General features: G+C 44.5%; 1 protein-coding gene across 2 annotated transcripts; it reads right to left on the bottom strand.

The window, feature by feature from the left end:
• Window positions 1-4,282: 4,282 nt before the first annotated feature.
• On the bottom strand, window positions 4,283-12,981 carry Cthrc1 (collagen triple helix repeat containing 1). Of its 2 annotated transcripts, none has more exons than XM_050162245.1 (4): window positions 12,744-12,981; window positions 7,628-7,849; window positions 6,495-6,711; window positions 4,283-4,811 (listed from the first exon to the last, which is right to left on the bottom strand). In XM_050162245.1, exons 1-4 carry the CDS (start codon window positions 12,852-12,854, stop codon window positions 4,669-4,671), a joined length of 693 nt encoding a protein of 230 aa, XP_050018202.1. In that variant the 5' UTR covers window positions 12,855-12,981; the 3' UTR covers window positions 4,283-4,668. The 2 variants fall into 2 exon arrangements, with proteins under 2 accessions (XP_050018202.1, XP_050018197.1); XM_050162240.1 differs by having other exon boundaries at window positions 12,699-12,980.
• Between the last annotated feature and the right edge of the window lie 1,730 nt (window positions 12,982-14,711).

The following is a 14,711-nucleotide window of genomic DNA, read 5'->3' as shown; positions in this document are numbered from 1 at the left end:
GTTCTGGCTATGACAAACAAAACTGCTATGAACATAACTGAGCACATGTCCTTTTGGCACAATTGAGCATCCTTTGTATATATACCCCAAAGTGGTATTACTAATAGGGTCTTGAGGAAGGTTGTTTCCTAATTTTCTGAGAAATCATCACACTGACATCCAAAGGGGCTGGACCAGCTTGCATTCCCACCTGCAATGCAGAAGGGTTCCCTTTTCCCTACAACCTCTCCAGCATAAATTGTCATCAGTGTTTTTGGTCTTGGCCATTCTTACAGGTGTAAGATGGAATCTCAGAGTTGTTGATTTGCATTTCTCTGATGACTAAGGATGTTGAACATTTCCTTAAGTGTGAGAGACATTTCAGCCATTTTAGATTCCTCTGTTGAGAGTTCTCTGTTTAGGTCTGTACTCCATTTTTTTTATTGGATTATGTGTTCTTTTGGTGGCCAATTTCTTGAGTTCTTTGTATATTTTAGAGATCAGACTTCTATCTGATGTGGGGTTAGTGAAGATCTTTTCCCATTCTGTAGGCTGTCGTTTTGTCTTGTTGACTGTGTCCTTTGCTTTACAGAAGCTTTTCAGTTTCAGGAGGTTCCATTTATTAATTGTTTCTCTCAGTGTCTGTGCTGCTGGGGTTATATTTAGGAAGTGGTCTCCTGTGCCAATGCATTCAAGTGTATTTCCCAGCTAAGTTGTTTTCTTAATGATGGCAAGAATGTCTTTCCAACAACCCAGGTGTCTTTCCCTCTTGGAGAATACATGAAGGGACCTGCATTGGCCCAAGATGTCCCAAGACCCAGCACAAAAGAAATGGATTTGTCCTAAAAGGACAAAGGACAGGTAATAAAAGACAAAGGCAGGGGACAGAGGATGAGGGAGAAGGGGAGGGGAGCAAGGGAGAGGGGAAAGGGATGTTTGACCCAGAGGGACAAAGAACTGCCTCTGGATGAAGAGGAGACAGATGTGGCCCATCGGCAAATGGTGGTGTATAAATGCAAAGGGGGAAACCCCGTACTAGGGTAAGGTGTTTCATTGTAATTGGGCATGTTCATTGGGTGAGTCAAAGGGGGATTTTGATTGCTGAACTTCAACATTTTGATAACTGGACCTTGGCAGTCAGCCTCAGGTGGAGGAAGTGGCCAAATAAGAGAATGGATCACAGTGGCTAGCTTTAGGGGTGTGATCTAATGGTTTTTATCAAGGCAGAGGAAATGTGGGAGAAGGCAAGGCCTGCCAGAGCCATGCCTACCATACTCAGACCGGCTAGAGCTCCTTCAGTACATACCAACCTAACCCACAGTAATAACCTGTTGGGAATTCCAGTGAAGCTGGGGGCTCCCGTCTTGGTGGGAGTTAGTTATCTCCCTCTCTGGCTCACACGAGTCTGTGAACACTTTTATTTTGTGTATTTCCAGGAGCTCTTATAAATGAGGGAGGCGAGCGTCTGGGCTGTGGTAGCAGTGACAGGTCAGTCACCCGTGGTGGAAGGAAAGAGTCCAGATGTTCGGTGGTGCACTGTGACATCAATGGAGGTGAAGCAGAGATGCCTGCTGCTGTACCACGGCACTGGTTAGAAGCCTTGTCAACATCTGTGCGGTATTTCATACTGCTCACCATCCCTTCTTTCGTTAAACTGCCATTGGCTTGATCATATGCTCGGCTTTGGATTCCTGCTTTTCTAGCCACTCAATTTCCTCAGTTTGGAATTTTCTAACTTACATTTGTCTGTTTCCTTTTTTTTTGTAATATGATCTCATTTTCACATTCCTTGTTTTTCCTTTTCCTTCTCAGACAGTCCAGGCTGGCCTTGAACGAGTGGACTGGCTGGTTTTAGGACAACTTGCACAAGCTAGAGTCATCAGTGAGGAAGGAGCCTCAGGTGAGAAAACGCCTCAGAAGTATCAGTCCGTAGGAAAGCCTGTAGGGCATTTTCTTTGCTTTGTATATTTTCTTATTCATTCATTTATTTATTTATTTATTTATTTATTTATTTATTTATTTTACCATATTCTTTCTGCGTGTATGCCTGCAGGCCAGAAGAGGGCGACAGACCTCATTACAGATGGTTGTGAGCCACCATGTGGTTGCTGGGAATTGAACTCAGGACCTTTGGAAGAGCAGGCAATGCTCTTAACCACTGAGCCATCTCTCCAGCCCCTGCTTTGTATATTTTCTTCTTTCTTTTTTTTTCTTCATTTTTGTTTTTCTTTGTTTTTCAAGACGTGGTTTCTCTGTAGCTTTGGAGCCTGTCCTGGAACTAGCTCTTGTAGACCAGGCTAGCCTCAAACTCACAGAGATCCCCCTGCCTCTGCCTCCCGAGTGCTGGGATTAAAGGTGTGCGCCCTCACCGCCTGGCACTAGTAGCTGCTTTTAAAACGTGTGTAATACATAACATAAAGTTCTCATTTTGCCTGCTTGATATGTATGGCTTGGTGGCATTTAATGTATTCAGGGTTATGTAGCCATCGCCACAATCATTCCAGAATGTTTTTATCACCAGAGAACAAAATCCTACCCGTGCTGAATAGCCATGCTCTTCCAGCAAACGCTAACCTGCTGGTGCAGCCTCGGTCTGGCTTCTCACACTTAGTACAACGGTTTTAGGTTCATCCACATTGTAAGCGTTGTGTCAATACTTGGTTCTTTTTATGGCTGGATAACGTTACATTATCGTCATATACTTCTGTTTGTTCATCTTTGTCCTGAGTTGATATATCTATCTTTTATCCCCGTCTTTTCACCAATAAATAGTTATAGCTGCATGCTAAGTTGAATCCGGGTTTGACTGCTGCTAAAACTATTTCTTAGGTGGTGCTATATGACTTTCTTATGGGGTACTTAGTCTTGTCTCTCTTTTGGGGGATGTTATGAGCCATGAATCTGCACTAAAAATCCCTTAATTCATAAATGGCTGAAAAGGGTGATTGTCTAATGCTAGCATTCTTTATTCTCTTGTTAACTATGAATATGCAATGATAATAAAATAAAGAAACCGTGTGTGTATATATACATATATATACTTTTTAAATATATGACTTTGTGTAATTGTATCATATTTATTTATTTACTTATTTTGTGTGTGTGCATGTTCGTATTTGTGTAGAAGCACACCTGTGCCATGGTAAGTGCATAGAGATCAAAGGACAACTTTCGGTAGTTGTACTGCACACAAACCTTCCACTGTATAGACCTTGGGATTGACCGTGCCATTAGGCTTGGTGACAAACACCTTTACTCACTAGGCCACCTCATTGGACTACATATACTTTAAAAAAAAAAGTAATTCCTTCATTCATAACTGATTTGGTTATTCAGAGACATAATTCATATAAAGAAAAAAGAACAAGTGTTTGGTTCTAATTTCCAGTTTTGAATACAAGTTGATTTGTTGGCATCTCACAATTTCCACAACGAATTTTTATTATATCGTCTTGGTTGATATTTTTCAAACTATTGCAATCATTGTTTTTATTGATGCTCATGCATCCTTGCCATTAGGAAGCAATTCAAGTTGATTCCTTGGGTCCTTTTATATTATCTTTCACAGTTGCCTTGTTTCCCAAGTAAGGCGTTCTGGGATCCTATTGTGAATTTCCTGCCCAAGAGCTAAAGTCACTCATATCCTACAGGACCTTCCCATTGTAGCTATCCCAGTCTGAGCAGCACTGAGCTGGCCATTGTTCCTAGGTCTTCTTAGTAAATTTAACCTGAGTTCTTGCTGAGCCTTCCAACTCAAGCCCAGAACTTCATCTCCCTCACACTGACCCTGACTTGGTGAACGCCCTCTGATCACCTTGATTCAAAGCAATTACTTCCACCTTGAACTCTACAACCTCCTTCAAGAACCTCACTTGTGTGTGTGTCTTATCCTTTCTGCCGATTGGTAAGTAGTTTGAGGCTAGAGCCATTCGTTTTTACTTTTTGATACAGTAAGATAAAATTCCTAAAATACTGTTATAATCCTGACATATAAACACCCTTGTCTTCTTCATATCCCTCAAGATACAGAACCATATTATACATATGCTACAATTTCAGTCGTTAAATGAATACTTAAAGTTTAGATTTATGTTCAACTTCTCATATAGTAAGTACTAAAAACTCAACTTCAGTGGCAAAATCTTCAGTTTAAAAATATTAAAGTTGCCAGGCATGGTTCACACTTAGAAAGTATTGGCAGGCAGATCTCTGAGTTCAAGGCCAGCCTGAGCTACAGTGCGACTTTCTGGACAGCCAGAGCTACACAAAACAAAAACAAACAAACAGAAGAAGAATATTAAAGCTGTTTGAAACATTTTACTTAACAGATACAAAATAATTGTAAACATTTACAGCTCGTACAATGACATAACCTCTATGTGTTTTAAAAAGTTGACAGCAGGAAATAAGAAATACTAAAGATCACAGTGACATTCCAACATAAAGCTTCAAAGAACAGAATTATGAAAGAAGTGCTGAGAGAAAATCCTGAGCCCAGCCTCGGTTGAAGTAAAACGGACACTGCTAAGTTTTAAAACGTGAGACCACACTTCGGTCTGTAAACATATTTAACTTCGCAGTTTCATTCAGCTGGGTGCATAAAGTGATTTCTCCAACGTCATCTAAATGAACCCTTCAAAGGTTTGGTTTTAAAAATAAAAGAGGTAGGGAGCGGAAGCTCCGGAGGATTTATTTTGGCAGCTCTTCGATAATGATTCGAGACACCGAGTTCCATCCAGTAGAAGCATCTCCTTTAGGGTAGTCAGAGCAGGTGCCGACCCAGATGGCCACGTCCACCAGCCCAGCACCTATGCCTTCACACAGTCCTTCCACTGCAAACAGAGCCATCACTACTCTTTAGAACAAAAGCAAAACCATTCCTTCCGCACTACTGTAGAACATCAGATTATAATCCTGCTTGATGGGAAGCTAACTGAAGATTCTAGTACCTGACAGGGATTTCGTAATAAAGGTCTCTTTTTCTTAAGAAGTTGGCACGTAAATATTTTTGAAGGCAGGTACATTATTACTATGCTATTTCCTCAGTGGGCAGTGTTCTCAAACCAGAATGTGCTTTGTTATAGACAGAGATGGTTTAAAATCGAAGAACAATTTACCAAGTCATACAGGAAGCCTGCAGTTTCAACTGTCAAGACTTCCTAACTTTGGAAGAGACCTGAACCAGAGCCCAAATCAAGATACACAGGTCTTTTTAAAGAAAGCCCTTTCCAGCACTGATCCGTAGAGCTGATGATATGCAAATCAAGGATAGGACTTTTATGCGGTTGAAAGAAATCCTAGCTTAATCTTATGCCAGTGATTCAATGTGTGAATCTATTTTATGCATTCTTTTTTTCAAAAATTTATACATATGTATATATGTATATCTATCAATCACCTGTCTATTATCTATCTATTCATCCATCCATCAATTATATCTCTATCATCTGTATATCATCTATCTATCTATCTATCTATCTATCTATCTATCTATCTATCTATCTATCTATCTATCACCTGTCTGTCTGTCTGCCTGCCTGCCTGTCTGTCATCTTCATCAATAGGTGTGTCTATGTAGGTGTGGATACACCTGTGCCACAGTGCCCATATGGAGATCAGAGGACCACTTATCACAGGAGTCGGTCCTCTCCTTCTATCATGTGGTTCCCAGGGATCTAACTCTGGCCATCAGTCTCAGGGATAAGCACCTTCTACGGCTAAACCATCTCACCGACCTTTAACAGGATTCCTGTAATTAAAAAGAAACCCCGCTTTTTGTTCTGTTCTGTTTTGATGCTGTATCCTCCCGTGTCCTCTGGGATCTCACCCGCGGACATACATCTTGCAGGCCACCTTACCAAAGTTCTTTGCTCACAGCTGAAAAAGATTTCATGGTTGGTCACTAAAGTAAGCAGAGAGACATGCTTCCTTGGATGTCTGTGTGAAGTGAGAAAGAAACCTGGGGTTGGCAGACTCCTACAGACAGTGAATGGTGTCATGGAAGCCTTGCAGTGGCTGTGCAGCTTGCCTGTGGGCTGAGATGAATGTGCTCACGTGCCTGTCAGATTCCAGGGAGGTCAGTGCAGTCCAGCTGAGCCCCCTTAAGGCCTAGAAACGTGCCCACTTAACCCTGTGGCCAAAGAACTCCAGACAGGTGTGGGCTTAGTATCAGTCTCACAGTGAGTCAAGTGGTTAAATGCTGACTTTAACAAATCAAACCCCCCTTAGCTCGATCTTCCTGGAGGAGTGTCACCCTGGCAGGCATTTTCCAAGCTTCCCCGGTGGTCCTGCTGTGTAGCCATGGCTGAGAACCAGAGCCACCGCTGGACAGAATCACTGCCTGTGTTTGTCATTTCTAACTTGTCATTGACTTTCAGCTTTGGGACACATCGCCACAAACAGGGTTTTTTGGTGTTTTTATTTTGGTTTTAAGACACGGGTGTTGGCGACCGCTAGTGGAAATCAGACCACCCCGCAGGCAGATCCGAGGCACGCTCTGCCGCTGTCATACATACCTGAAGAAGTACGGTGGATATTGATTGTTGAATTTAATTCAGGGCTTCCTTGATCCAGATAGATGATGGCTTCAATGGGAAGAGGTCCTGAACACTCGGCTCCATTAAACGTGAAATACCAGCGCTGGCAGCACGCGTTTCTGCACTTGAGCCGAAGTGAGCCGCTGAACAGGACTCGCAGAGCGCTGTTGGACCGCATCTTCGTGAACGTGCACTCCTGAACAGCAGAAAACCAGCTGGACGCGTTCCATCAACTCAAAAGATACTGGGACCATCAAGTTACAGAGGCTAACCCAGAGCAACGGCAACAGTCTGGAATTTGGGGGAGGTCCATAAGACTCCACTGACCAACAGCTCAAAAAGAGGTATCTGGGATTGGGCTTTTTATTTGATAGTCTATGATGTCTAGGCCATTTGTGCTCCTTTACATTTTAAAACGTAAACTGTCTCTGAGGAGCAAGATCCCTGCCCAAGGATAGCCAGTTCCTACAATGCTGGATTGTACCGACTACAGGCGATAACAAGTCTCCTGTTTTCACTTCTCAGAACAAGTTTGTTTGACCCATCTGCACCCTTCTGAGTTTGATCACTTGTGGGCGGAGTTTCACAGGCTTAAGGTACCACAGGATGTATGCTTGCCCCTGATTGGACCTGACAGGAAATACAATGGATTATGGGTTTTCCTTCTTAATCCCTTGCAAACCTATATTTGGGGCCATTTCCCAGAAACCTGGCTTTGGACCTGGCTGGAGCCCATTCGGCTTTATACTATGGTAGTGGCCTCATTCTCAATCGCTGGGACTAACACTGTCTTCCACTTTTAGGCCTGAAGCTACAGTAGGATGTGTGAGACTAAATTTAAATTTATGTAATGGTAGGATTAGAATGTTGGTTATTGTCTAACCTGAAAAATACTATGCTTTCTTTTTGCATTTGCTTTAAGTAAATACTTTTATGAAATTAACTGAAATGTTATCAAACTCTTCATTAATTTTAAGTAAAAAAAAATCACAAATTGTTGTCCCGCATCTTTTTATTTAAAGTTCTTAAAAAAAAAAAAAAAAAAAAAAGACACTGACTTACAAAACTCCTACATTTTGCTTCAACTTTAATATAATTTGAACTTTGCTTACCACAATTTTCCCAAGATCGATGCCGTAATTCAGAGAACTCCAAGAACACTGCTTGTAGTTTGGGGTCCAGGACTCCTCAAAACTTTCCCGTAGGCACTCCCCCTTTTCTCCTTTGAACCCATCCCGACCTGGAATTCCGGGTGTCCCAGGGACGCCATTGGCCCCAGGGTTCCCGTCGCGACCAGGAACTCCGGCTGGTCCCTGTAAGCACACTCCATTGTACTGCAGTACAAGGAGAAGGGGAAAGCTACAGTAAATCAGATGCGAAGTCAGTATGGGGTGCAGGGATGTAGTTCAGCGGCAGAGCTCTTGCCCAGCATGCACAAGGCTCAAGGTTTGATACCCAGTGTTGGGAGCATAGCCTCCAGCCCCTGGCATCCATCCCAGTCCCCTAGCCTGGGAGTTGCATTGCTCTGGACTCCAACTCCCAGCCTGCCAGGTCCTGACCCCTCCCTGGGGCGGGGGAGGGGATCAGGACCATGCCCACAAGGTATTTAAATGGGCTCCCAAGGAGAAACGTGTGGTTTGGGGTTCGCATGGGCTCCCTGCTGTCCTGTCTCTCTGCCATGCGCTAGGCCACCCGAGAGTGTCATTCTTAATAAGACGATGGGCATTTTGATTTGGTTTGATTTGACCTAATTGGACTTCTTGTGCGGGCGGAGCTGCCTTTTCTTATTTTTTACTTAACACCCAGTGCGAAATAAGTAAACAAGGAAATACATTCATGACGGTGTAAATAAGCAATATAGAAGGTTCTGGTGATCACAACTACATTTATTTTGAATCTGTCAAGAGCCCCTTTAAAGCACCTTGTCCATGTTCTGACTCTGGAGTTACTCTGGAGAACTCATGTTAAGGTTATCTAGAAGACATCACTTCTTTATATGTTTTTACTGCACACTTACACAAATCGGAAACATATTTTCATGTCTTTTTCTATTTATGATTATAAATAATTTTAACTAGCTGTCTTCCAAGGTACACATCCTTGATTTTTTTTCTTTTTTCTTTTTAATTTTTTGAGACAGGGTTTCTCTATAGCTTTGGAGCCTGTCCTAGAACTAGCTCTTGTAGACCAGATTGACCTCAAACTCACAGAGATCCGCCTGCCTCTGCCTCCCTAGTGCTGGGATTAAAGGCGTGCTCTTTTTTTAATTTAAATTTTGTTCTTACTATTTTATGAGTATGGTAGCATGCCTGGCTTGTGCCTGCTAGAGGAGGGATCAGAGCTCTTGGAACTGGAATGACAGGCAGTTGTGATCTGTCATGTGAGTGCTGGGAATTGAATGTGGGTCCCCGGAAAAGCAGCCAGTGCTTTTCAACAGCTGAGCCATCTCTCCAGCCCCCAATAGTCTATGTTTGTTCCTTATAATTCCACATTTTATCAAGCATTTATACTCCATAAATGCACTTTTATATTATTATACTTTTTTTTCCTTTCAAGACACATTCAGATATCAGCATTCAGACATTATGCTGGCCTGTCACCTGTCGGGATGCACTTGCCAGCACTCAGGTGGTACTCAGATCTGCTCAGGGCCCGACAAAGTCATCAGTTACATGGTCACCTCGCTACAGCTAAGTCCCCTTTAAAAGGCAGGGCCTGCCCACCTCCTCTCTCTGTGTCTCATCTCTCTGTTTTCCTCTTGCAGGCACAGGCCAGTTTTTAAATTATAACAAGGCATAGTTTTTCTGTGTAGCCCTGGCTGTCCTGGAACTCGCTCTGTAGACCAGTCTGGCCCAGAGCCGCCTGCCTCTACCTCCTGAGTGTTGGGATTAAAGGTGTGCACCACCACTGTCTTGTTATCATACATTTTTTTAAAAACATAATTCTTTGTTGATCCTTTGGAAATTTCACATCAAGCACCCTGATTCCACTCACCTCCCAGCCCCTCCACATCCACTCCTCACCCTTGCAGCATCAAAACAAAACAAACATACATACAAAAAGTTTTAATACTCAGTTTTTGGGTGCTTAATTCTGTTTTTTGTTATAAATATTTTCCCCTTCTCCTCTCCTATAAATATTGATATAATGAAAATACTTATCCATATAGACTTGTTCTGCTTTTGAGTGACTTCCTTAAGATTAATAAAACCTTAGCAGTCAATAATTATCTTTTTTTAAAAAAATTATTTTTATTTTATGTGCATTGGTGTTTTATCTGCATGTATGTCTGTGTGAAGGTGTCAGATCCCATGGAACTGGAGTTACAGAGAGTTGTGAGCTGCCATGTGGGTGCTAGGATTGAACCTGGGTTGTTTGGAAGAGCAGCCAGTGCTCTTAACCGCTGAGCCATTTCTCCAGGCCAGCCCTGGCTGTCCTGGAACTCACTCATTGACCAGGCTGGCCTCGAACTCACAGAGATCTGCCTGCCTCTGCCTCCTGGGTGCTGGGATTGAAGGCGTGTGCCACCACCACCTGGCTAATAATTATTTTGTATTGCATTATCTCTAAGTTGGATACCCTTTCATCCGTTTCTCCTATTTTGATGTAAAGAAGGCTGTACTAGGATAACACTTTTCCAGCCCTTTCTGTCCCCATAAATAGCAGTCTGTGGCCCGGTTTCATGTGACTACCTGTCCTCAACAGACAGGTAATAGTCAACCAAACCATCTGTAAGAGCTAGATTTCTCTGTTTTGTTGTTCGTTTTGTATCTGTTGTAAAATTTAAATGCATACATTCTAGAACTATTTTCTTTTTATTTTAATACTAGCCTCACTCATTTCTAGATATGTGAGACCAGGCCATTTACCCAGCATTCCAATGCCTGGGGATAAAGTGGGGATAATCAAGCATTCTTGTCTTAAAGTTAGTGGTTGGTAGTACACCACTGTAATCCCTGTACTCGGGAGGCAGAGGCAGGAGGAGCCAGAGCTCAGGATTCTCCCAACAGAGCAAATTTGAGATGAGCCTGGGATACATGAGACTGCTCCTACACACACAGACACACACACACACACACACACAGACACACACACACGGGGGGGGGGTGGAGCACGTAATGGGGCTTGAACATAGATTCTCATGCATCTTAGGCAAGCGGTCAACCACTGACCTACAACAGCGATACTTGAGTTTCCTTCGTCCAGTTCCCGTGCCTACCCTCAAATTAGTTCCCACGGAAACAAGGGTGCCATTAATTAGACCTTTCAAATGCAATGCATTCCAAATAAATTCTTACTTTAACGTTACCCTAGTAAATTTCTCTAGTATATTTCAGATTTTTAAACTCCTCTCAGGCAAGATGTTACGTAGAGTGAACTTTGTCTTTTCCCAATTTAAAACCCCAGTCCCAATAGGTATTTAGAGTCCCCTGTGAACGTCAGTCAACAGTGAAAGGAAGTTCCCTCCCGCTCCCCGTTTCTTATATTGGCCGCCAGGGGGCAGAACTTCGTGGCGCGTGAAAGGGAGGCTTTGACAGCGCCTGTACAAAGAAGTTATTTTATACATGCTGTTGAAGCCTTCCTAATGACTGTGTGGACTTTTTCTGTCACCAAGACCAAATCCAATCTACAGGATGCACCTGAGGCCGGCTGCACAGTACGCTTTGCCAAGTTGGGTTAGAGTTGTGGGGAACCACAGGTACTGTAAAATCCTTAGAGCGGGGAATGTTAGCTTTAAGGGGAAAGGTGCTTTTTTCTGTATCTTAACTACACATTCATAGCAGGCAAACTGCACATGAGCCACGCTCATGTGGCACAATTTTTAAAAACAATTTAGGTACTTAAAATAGAACTGGAGCCCCAACACAGTGTGCTTTTGTGGGACAAAATTATATATCATAGCAGGAAACAACAAAAACAAACAAAACGCTCCACCGCCTTGTGAAGCTGCAGAGATTCCCCCTTAACTCCCCAAGCGCTTTTGAATGTCGTTTAGAATTAGTCGTCAGGGAACTTGCTTTATTAGCTTAGCCTAGAATGTCAGTTTAAGAAAGTCAAATCTTTTTNAATCTTGACCAAATTCCTGGATTTTGATAAATGTAACAGTTCTTACTCATTTTAAGAAAACACACTAGAATAATGATCTCCAACTCCCAGCAGGAATTAAAAAAAAAAAAAAAAAAAAAAAAAAAAAAAAAACACCAAAAGCCCAGTCTTCTCACGTATTGCAATGCCTGACAACCATATAGATTGGCTCAAGGCCTGGAGTTTATGATGTGCCAAGGACTACAGATCTGTCGCTGGCTTGCTCTTGCATGGGGCAGAAAACTGGGTTTGTTGACTTTCAGAGTTAGAGGGAAAGGCTTTATAAAGCAAACAGGCTTTCCCACAGGTTAGTCCCTCAGAAAGAGCTTGGGACGTCTGCTTTCCCTGTAGCTTGATCGCAATTGCAGTGTTCCTGTCTAGCAGCCACAGGCTGAAACTGGACTGCGCTTCTGCTTTAAACAGGACAGGCGAAAGGGGTCCTTGGAAGGGCTCTCACGGGCACCCTTCATTCCCCCCCCCCCGTACCATTCCTGGCCCGAGCTCAAGACCGTCGAGGAGTAAATTGCCGTTCATAACTCCCCAGGAAGATGACCCGAAGTGACTCATAATCTTCAAGTTACAAAGAGCTGAACACATGTTTTGTGGGGGTTGTCTCTCCTCCAGGCAGACGTGGCCACCAGTCCCAACAAAGGACACGTTGCACAGCCTTGGCCCAGGCCCAGGCGATCAGCTGGCCTAGGGTCTTTCTCTGGCCTGCTTTTGAAATCAGCCAAGTAGCTCAATTTACTCCAGTTGCAACCACCACCTTCCCCACTTCTCTCAAGCGTGGCCTCTCCTGAGGCCAGAAATTCCTGGGCGCCTACAGAGTCTTGGGACATCTCACCTAACCCACGTCGCATCTGATAATCTCTCATTATGGTCTCCCCCACTGGAGTTTCAAGACTCCACTTCAGGCATGTCCCAGATCCTTCCCCACCCACAGACTCAGACAAGGCTGGAGACTCCACTTAAGACTTAACGGGCTGTCCTACGCTCACCCCTACGGTCAGCACCACCAACAGCCGTTTTGATGGCCTCCCAGGGCGTGCGCGGCTGAGTCCTCTCCAGCACTAGGTCAGGACCCACTCTCAGACTCACCAGGTCTACCACCTCCCTCTGTCGGATCTGCGCTTTTTGCTTCACCTTGGGGTTCTCGGAGGCGCTGGACTCGGAGGGCAACTGCAGCAGCAGCAGCAGCACCAGGAAGAGGCCTAGCAGCAGCTGCGGGGAGGCGGTGCGTTCTTGGGGGTGCATGGTGTGCGGTGGCTGCTAAGCGCCGAGCAGGAGGTAGGGCGGTCGCCGGAGCCCGGCTATGGTCGGTTGTCTTGCCCAGCTCGGCAGCCCGCAGCATCAATGCTCCTTTCACTGAGCACCGCCCTCCCTTCTACCCTCCCGCCCTCTGGACACCCGAAGCTTGCATACTGCAATAGGCCAGGGTCCCGGGCTCGAGCCCGCCCCTCCTCTGCAGCTCCGCCCGCCCGGACCCTCGCTGCCCAGTGACTGTGGTCCAGAACCACAGATGAGGGGAATCAAGACAGCACGTGTCTTAAATCTGGTCCAGGAGTCTAGACGGCAAGTGTCTTAAATCTGGGCCAGGAATCACCTTTGGGTTCTTTTATTTCTAACAAAGCTTTGGCAGATAGATAGATAGATAGATAGATAGATAGATAGATAGATAGATAGATAGATAGATAGATAGATAGATAGATAGATAGATAGATAGATAGAGAGGGGGGAGGGGGGGGGAGGGGGAGGGAGGGAAGGAGGGAGACAGACATTTATTTGGGGGGCATTAGCCTCTAAGAGTCCTATGACCCAAATGATTTTTAATGTGTGTGCAAGAGGTATCCTGGTCTAAAAGCCAAGGTGCAAAGCTTGTCAAGGCCTCTTGGCAATCCTGTGGGGGACGATGCTGCCTGTCTTCTCCATTCCTAAGTGAAGAACTGAGGCTCTTGGACTAGGACCAGCATTCAGTGGTTTCACTTTCCAGGGGAGCAGCCCTCGGTGCCAGGGAGAAGGTAGGCCACCTGCAGATCTTCACCTGTCCCTCAAATCCTCCATGTCTAATCCCTAGCTTCAACCCCACCCCCAACCCCCAGCTCTGAAGCCCAGCGCCTGCAGCTGCCTCTTACAGATCTTTCCCTCCAAAACTCCTTATCCCAGCTCTTGCCTTGCCTACTACTCCCCCCCTCTCCCCAGCTCCAGCAGGCGCTCCCTGGGAACCCACAGGCCCCTCCTGCCAGAGAAACAAGGAAGCTAACTGCTGATCTCACCTCTCCTTTCATTCCTCCAAGTCCAATCCCCAGTCTCATGCTTGGCTCTGTAGCAGTCCTTTTACTGTGACCCTCTTCGCTCTCTGCTCCCGAGGCAAGGTCCTGATAGAACTCTCTGCTTTCCTCCCTCTTGTTAAGCCCCTCCGCCACTCCAGACGCTAAGGCTAAGTGTCAGCTTCCAATACCCAGAAGCATATTTTACCTGGAACCCCCAGAGCCCACACCTGTCAGGACTTCCGAAGATTTTCCTACAGGCAGCACACAACTGCCACATTCTCCTAAGAACCAGAGAAAACAAACAAAAGCAACAGCAACAACAACAATAAAAACAAGGAACAAAACACCCATCCACAAAGACAATACCAGATACCAGCATCTAGAATTACAATCTTCCCGATTCCAGATGTCTAGATGACAGCGTAAAAACAATAGCAGCCAGGGCAATTACTTCTCCACTTGAGCTAAGCAACCCTACCGCAGCAGACTGTAAATATTCCAACATAGCTGAAGCACAGGTGGAAGACTTCAGAACAACCTCTATGCATTTGATAGAGGTCCGTAAAAATGAAATGAATAAAATCATCCAAGACTTGTAAGTGGAAATAGAATCAATAAAGAAAACCCAAACTGAGGAAAATCTGGAAATGAGAAATATAGAAACTTGAACAGCAACCACGGAGGCAAGTGTCACCCAACAGAATACAAGAGATGGAAGGGAGAATCTCAGGCACTGAAGACACGGTGGAAGAAATGGATACATAAATCAAAGAAGATGTTAAATCTAAAAAAAACTCCTGCACCCCCCCAAAAAAACCCCAGGAAATCTGGGACACCATGA

Source organism: Alexandromys fortis, unplaced genomic scaffold (genome assembly GCF_014885135.2).
Source record: "Alexandromys fortis isolate MF-2015 unplaced genomic scaffold, M_Fortis_MF-2015_v1.1 scaffold_17, whole genome shotgun sequence".
NCBI lineage: Eukaryota > Metazoa > Chordata > Mammalia > Rodentia > Cricetidae > Alexandromys > Alexandromys fortis.
This window is presented reverse-complemented; position numbering and strand designations above follow the sequence as displayed.